Source organism: Cebus imitator, unplaced genomic scaffold, assembly GCF_001604975.1.
Source record: "Cebus imitator isolate Cc_AM_T3 unplaced genomic scaffold, Cebus_imitator-1.0 Scaffold21, whole genome shotgun sequence".
Lineage (NCBI taxonomy): Eukaryota > Metazoa > Chordata > Mammalia > Primates > Cebidae > Cebus > Cebus imitator.
In genome coordinates this window covers 4704963-4712462 of record NW_016107336.1, presented here as the reverse complement: position 1 = coordinate 4712462, position 7500 = coordinate 4704963, and the positions used below count along the sequence as shown (strand labels likewise).

The 7500-nt window shown below is 41.9% G+C and overlaps 1 protein-coding gene across 11 annotated transcripts in view; it reads left to right on the top strand.

Annotated features, from left to right (window-relative positions):
• KIF13A (kinesin family member 13A) overlaps nucleotides 1-7500 on the top strand; it is a 225297-nt gene that overhangs the window by 166785 nt on the left and 51012 nt on the right. For all 11 annotated transcript variants that reach the window (XM_017521644.2, XM_037736015.1, XM_017521643.2 and 8 more), the window contains 2 exons: nucleotides 491-704; nucleotides 7080-7242. In XM_017521644.2, coding sequence (XP_017377133.1) covers nucleotides 491-704; nucleotides 7080-7242 — 377 coding nt within the window. The remainder of the gene's footprint in view (nucleotides 1-490; nucleotides 705-7079; nucleotides 7243-7500) is intronic.

Below are 7500 nucleotides of genomic sequence, written 5' to 3'. Positions count from 1 at the left end.
TTCAAGAGTAATAAGATTTGTAATGAAAGTCATAAATCTTTGTCATATACCAAAACCGATATTAAATGGGCATAGAAATGAATGACCATAAAGAAAGATGTAATCTTATGTGCTTCTGTGTTTGGAGTCATCCTAGATTTCGTGAAGTTTTTCTTCCCAGTGGACAGAATCGCATTCCCCTCTCTTCCCCCATCTGCTGGTAGTAGATTAATGATTTATCTCAACATTAGGATGAGCTCATCAAATTGAAGAAAGCAACATAGAGAATGTGGAGAATGTATACATATAGAGCATTTATCTGCAGCGTCAATAACAAGGAATTTGAGAGGATTTCACTAATTAGGCCTCTCACAGAAAGCATACTAACAGGCTAGATTCTAGGGCAGAAAAGGGTTCTGGCTACAGGAAGTCCCCACCGGCTGTAGTGCCTGGTATGAATGCTTGTCTTAGCTGCCGCTAAGACACCTTGCCTTGTCTCTTGGCTCACTAGACCCAGTTCAAAATGTGGTTCAGGTCCTGGAGAAACAATACCTAGAAGAAAAGAGAAGTGCCCTAGAGGAGCAGCGGCTCATGTATGAGCGGGAACTGGAGCAACTCCGTCAGCAGCTCTCCCCCGAGAGGCAGCCGCAGAGCAGCGGCCCCGACCGCCTGGCCTACAGCAGCCAGACAGCGCAGCAGAAGGTGACCCAGTGGGCAGAGGAGAGGTAAGAACTGCAGCTTGGGCAGCCCAGAATCAAGGCTCCAAGGCCGTGGGGCTTTGAGGGAGGGGATTGTAAGATGTGTCAGGAACAAACCTAGCAGAGAACTCTTATTCCCACATCTGACTTACTGAAATTAGCTTTTCCTTTCACTAATACTGTCTACCTTAAGTATGTCTACTATGATGTTAGCTGTTAAGGGTCCCTCCTACCCCCACAACCGTTTAGCCTTCAGTAAAAATGATGCCAAGTTGCAAGGCTTAGACAGGCAGGTGTGGAAATTTAGAAAGTTTGAATAATTTCTGTAACACAAAAGCATCTTTTCTTATTTTTTGTTTCTCATACTTTAGAATCTATTTAAATACAACTTCAGTGCTGATTAATATACTCAATGTGTATGTTTAAGATTTATGGCTGGGTGCAGTGGCTCACACCTGTAATCCTAGCGCTTTGGGAGGCTGAAGCAGGAGGATCACTTCAGCCCAGGAGTCTGAAACCACCCTAGGCAACATAGTGAGACCTCGTCTCTACAAAATAATAAAAAATTATCCAGGCATGATGGCACATGCCTGTAATCCCAGCTACTTGGGAGGCTAAGGTGGGAAGGTCACTTGAGCCCCAGAGATAAAGGCTTCAGTGAGCTGTGATCATGCCACTGCAATCCAGCCTGGGTGACAGAGAAAGAACCTGACTCAGGCTGGGCGTGGTGGCTCATACCCGTAATCCCAGCACTTTGGGAGGCTGAGGTGGATGGATTGCCTCAGGTTAGGATTTCGAGACCAACCTGGCCAACATGGTGAAACCCCATCTCTGTTAAAAATAGAGAAAAAAAAAATCAGCCAGGCATGGTGGCAGGCACCTGTAATCCTAGCTACTCAGGAGGCCAAGGCAGAATTGCTCGAACCCGGGAGATGGAGGTTGAAGTGAACTGAGATCATGCCATCATACTCCAGCCTGGGCAACAAAAGCAAGACTTCTTCATTTCAACAATAACAAAAAAGAACCTGACTCAAAAAAATCAAAAGAAAAGATTTATGACTTTAAAATATTCATATCAGAACTCTCAAAGGAGGGAGCGGTGGAGGAAATGGTAATCGTAATAATCTCCACCACCACAATACGGACAACAGGTTATTACAGACTTCTGTTGTGTTCTTGCCATAGTCCAGGCATTTTATTTAACATCCCAGCAGCACTACACCATGGGAACTATTATCCCTGTTTCATAGGTCAAGCAATCAATCAGTTTAAATATCCTGCTTTAATCAACCATCTAGTAAGTGAAGAAGCCAGAGTTTGAACCCAGGTCTCTCTGCAGTCCCCTAATAACACCTGTGTTATGATAATAATTAGCAGTAGAAAAAGCAGCACCTAACATCTATAGATCATTTATACCATGTCCCAGGTGCTAATTGCTGTTCCTGTATTCCTCTAATCCTCACAACTACTACCTTTACACATAAGGAAACTGAGGCTGAGAGGTTAAATGATTTGCCCAGATGGTCAGTTAGCTGGTAAGTTAGGTGATGGCATCAGAGCAATGGCAGCCTGACTCTAGAGCTCTTCCTTTACTCACACACACACCGCGTCTCTCACTCGCAGTGAGATGCAGAATACAGGCCACACCTGGGGGAGGTGACTCCCAAGAGGAGAAAAGGGAACCCTGCCCTGCAGGGAAAGGCTCACAGCAGTCAGGCACTTGTTAATGTTAAATAGAGAAGAGAGTTACATTTTCCCCTGGAGCCACCTGTTCACCTGTCTGGATACTGAAATAGGAAGATTTATCATACTTATGTACCTTTTTTTTTTTTTTTGAGGCGGAGTTTCACTCTTGTCACCCAGGCTGGAATGCAATGGTGTGATCTCCGCTCTTTGCAACCTCCGCTTCCCAGGTTCAATTCTCCCACCGCATCTTCCCTAGTAGCTGGGATTGCAGATGCCCGCCACCACACCTGGCTAATTTTTATATTTTTAGTAGAGATGGCTTTTCACCATGTTGGCCAGGCGGGTCTCCAACCCTTGACCTCAGGTGATCCACCCACCTGAGCCTTACAAAGTGCTGGGATTACAGTCGTAAAGGCCTTATGTTACTCTTTATGCTTTATTGTGCATGAAAGAAACAGACAAAGGCTATCAGATGGTCCTTTCTCTGAAGAACACATTTCCTGTGAGCTGGTGGCTTTACGCTAAGCAACAGCTAGCTGTTGAGGGTAACTGGCATAATTGTACCCATTGATATCCTTTCTATTTACTAAAGAATATAAAAGCAAGAATATCTTCAAATGAAGATACATGTGGCCAACAAAGCATATTAAAAAGTGTTCAATATCACTAATTATTAGGGAAATCCAAATCAAAACCACAATGAGATACCATCTCACACCAATCAGAATGGCTATTTTTAAGAAGTCAAAAAATAACAGATTCTGGCAAAGTTGCAAGGAAAAGGGAACCCTTATACCCTGTTGGTGAGAGTGTAATTAATTCAACCATTGTGGAAAGCAATGTGGCAGTTTTTCAAAGAGGTAAAAACAGAACTATCATTTTACCCAGCAGTCTCACAACTGGGTAATATATACCCAAAGAAATATAAATTGTTCTGCAATAAAGACATATGCATGTGTATGTTCATTGCAGCACTGTTCACAATAGGAAAGACATGAAATCAACCTAAATGTCCAATGGTAGACCGGATAAAGAAAACGTGATACATGTACACCATGGAATACTATGCGGCCATAAAAAAGAACAAGTTCATGTCCTTTGCAGGAACATAGGTGGAACTAGAGGCCATTATTCTTAGAAAACTAATGCAGGAAGAGAAAACCAGATACCACGTATTCTCACTAATAAGTGAGAGCTAAATCATGAGAACCCATAGGCAGAAAGAGGGGAACAAGAGATACTGGGACCTGTGGGAGGAGAAAGGAGAGGCTCAGAAAAGAACAAACAAACAAAAAAAACCTGTCAGCAATATGCTTACTACCCAGGTAGTGAAATAATCTGTACATCAAACCCCCAAGTCATGAGTTTACCTATATAACAAACCTGCATGTGTACCTCTGAACCTAAAATGAAAGTCAAAATATTTAAATTTTTTTTAAAAAGTATCTGGTAAAGAAGGTGGTTTGCTTTTAATCTTAGTGCTTTTCAGTTAAATAGTTAAAAAATACTTTTTTTTTTCATTTCCCTTAATTCCAGATTGATTTTCTTTGGGGCTTAAATTCTTTAAAAAAAAAAAAAAAAAAACCTATAGAAGCCTGGTACGGTGGCACATACCTATAGTCTCAGCTACTGCAGAGGCTGAGACAGGAGGATCACTTGAGTCCAGGAGTTTCAAGCTGTAGTGCACTGTAAGCATACCTCTGAATAGCCTGGGCAACATAGGGAGTCCCTATCTCCAAGAAAGAGAGAAAAAGAGAGAGAGAAGAAAAGAGAAAGGAAGGGAGAGAAAGAAGGAAGGAAGGAAGGAAGAAAAAATACGAGATATTTTGGGATTGTCGTTCAAAGACATAAGAATAGTTGCCTTATTGATTTTTGTCAGATTTCGCTGGATAAAATTAAGATGTCATTAATTGTGCATCATTATATAAGAAGCTAGAACTCTTACCTAAGTACATGTTGATGGGTTGTGAAATAATGAAGGACTCTTACCTACAGGAATGTTGATGGGTTGAGAATCAAGTGTACTTAAACGCTGGTAAGAATTACAAAGAAAGCTACAGATACCATTTATTCTCTTTGTACACTTAGAATGTAGTGTGAAACAAGATATAAACTTGTGAAAACTTAAGTCATAATAGTAAATTAAAGAACAGTTTTATTCAACAATAGGAAGTGTTAACGATTATACATTAATAGTTATTTGTGTGTGTTCTATCTCCTACCCTGGAAAATAACTTCCAGGGGACCGGGAATCCATTTCATTTATTGAAGTATTGCTATTGCCTAGAATGATGTGGTCACCTAGTAGGTATTTAGTAAATATCGTATGCATTGATTGTGTGAATGTATTGAGTGACAAGCAAGCATGTAGTTGCCAGGTGGGCAGACTGCACAGTAAGCTTGTTGGTTGTTCAGTGGAAGATGAGACCTCAGTGAAGCTGAGTCTTCTACAGAGATTTTCAGGGAGATGGAAGGATTTCAAGTGCTTTTGAGAGGCAGAGTTTGACCAGCAGAGAAAAACTAGAAGGACATTTCGGATGGGCGGATTGGCTTGAACAGATGGGAAGTAATGGAGGACAATAAGATGTATTTGGGAGACTTCAAAAGAACAGTTTTGAATAGTCTGGAACAGGGGTCCCCAGCCCCTGGACCACAGACTGGTACAGGTCCATGGCCTGTTAGGAACCAGGCTGTACAGCAGGAGGTGAGTGGTGGGCCAGCAAGTGAAGCTTCGTCTGTGTTTACAGCCACTCCTCTTCGCTGGCATCACCACGTGAGCTCCACCTCCTGTCAAAACAGCAGTGGCATTTGATTCTCAGGGGAATGTGAACCCTATTATACACTGTACACATGAGGGATCTAGGTTGCATGTTCCTTCTAAGAGTCTAAAGCCTGATGATCTGTCACCATCTCCCGTCACTCCCACATGGGACTGTCTAGTTGCAGGAAAATAAACTGAGGGCTCTCACCGATTCTACATTTTGGTGAATTGTGTAATTATTTCATCATATATTACAATATAATAATAGAAATAAAGTGTACAATAAATGTAATGCACTTGAATCATCCCAGAACTCTCCCTCTCCCCAGTATCGGTCCATGGAAAAGCTGTCTTCCATGAAACTAGTCCCTGCTGCCAAAGAGGTTGGGGACCGCTGTCTAGAAGTTAATTTATGGAAGAGTAGGGAAAATTAAGCTCAAAACTGTCAGATAGGGGTTGTGGGAGGCCACAGACTCGGAGTCTGGGATTTATTTTTTGGGAGAAGAGGAGCCCTGTAAGGCCTTGAGCCGAGGAATGACCTGAGGAATGCAGGGCTTGATGCAGGGCTTGATAAAGACTGTCTTGTAGTGGAGCAAGAAGAGCCTGGGTGCTGTGAGATTATTGGGAAGGGTGTGAGGGACCTGAGCCAGGAATATGATAAAACACACAGAGAGAGATGGTCAATAGGCTTATTTTTTGGACATTGTAGAAAAGAGACGAGACTGAGCCAACTGAACAAATCTAAGCAGAGGTGACTGGAAAAATGATATCACCTTTTTTCTTTCTCTTTTTCCTTTCTTTCTTTTTTTTTAAAGAAAGATGAGGTCTTACTATGTTGCCCAGGCTGGTTTTGAACTCCTGGCCTCAAGCGATCCTCCCACCTTGGCCTCCCAAAGTGTTGGGTTTACAGGCATGAGCCACTGCCCCCAGCCGGTAATATCGGTAATCGTTTTAAGAAACTGTTTTCTTTACATTAGCATCCTCACAGCATGCGTCCTCTGTCATTTCTAAGGTGATGAGTGAGGAGTAGAGATTTCGATGCTTTGAGCTCATTATTTTTCTATGATGTAAGAATTTCCTGCAGTGTATAAATGGTGGAAAAGAGAAGTTATATTTGGCACAGAGCGATCACTAGATGGAGTGACTTTTGAACCCAGGTTGACATGTGAAATCCAGAAGCACTCTTTTCTTTATTCATTGGGTCTTTTTTGAATATCGTACAATGGGTCATGCACTTGGCCAGGAACTAGTGTAGTGCAAGCAAAAAAAGACATGATTCCTGCCCCAGGGCACTTACAGCCTAGTAGGAGACAGATATTACACAAATAATTATACAAGTAAAAATGAAAAGTTCTCCACATGGCAAATGCTATGGAGGCTAAAGGCATGGGGCTGAGAGAACATACAAGAGGGTTTTGACCAAGTCGGGATATTAGAGAAGCTTTTTATCAGCAAGTAGTATTGTATAGAGAATTGAAAGAAAAAAAAAAGAATTTCTGCTACTGCAGAACTACCTTACTATGGCATGACTTTTACCAACTGCAGAAGTCATGAAAAATGCTTTCTTCTAACTCCAGGTTTCTCTCATCTGCCAACCCTTCCTGGCCCCACCCCCCTTCCACAGCACACACAAGTCATAATCATCGTTTGTTTTTCCCAAAGATTCCCGTATTGGTTTTTTGCATCCTCGTATCACAGTCTGATCGTTTTCAAATGTTACATAATTTGAAACGTGATTTTCAGTTAAGTCATTCAACAATTTGCTCCCCATCTGTAGTTCTCAACAGATGGCCCATCTGCGGACAGGAAGGAAGGATTAGAGGTAGTCTGGTAGAATGTTTTTAAAAACACTGTCCAAGAGGAGTTTTCTACCATTTTCTAATAAGATGCTCACTTAGAAATGGGATTGCAGTTTTCTTTTAGATTTTCTTGTTTCCTTTTCTGTGACACTGCAGAGATGAACTCTTCCGACAAAGCCTGGCAAAACTGCGAGAGCAGCTGGTTAAAGCTAACACTTTGGTGAGGGAAGCAAACTTCCTGGCTGAGGAAATGAGCAAGCTCACCGATTACCAGGTGACTCTTCAGATCCCTGCTGCAAACCTCAGTGCTAACAGGAAGGTAAGAATGTCCTTCAAGTGAGACAGCAGGATGCACAATAGTCAATATTGTAAAATAGGACCTCACACTGAGACCCCAGAAACATTCCTGAGGAGATCCTCATGTCAGCCAGAGGTGTTCATTTTTTTCAAGACATTCTTTATACACCTTGTTGGGTATGAATGCTATCTAAATGATGTTCTTAGATATGTAATAAGCAGAATACGCAGAATTTTTGTGGCTGAAGGACTTCCTAATTTATATGCCTTCTTTAAAATA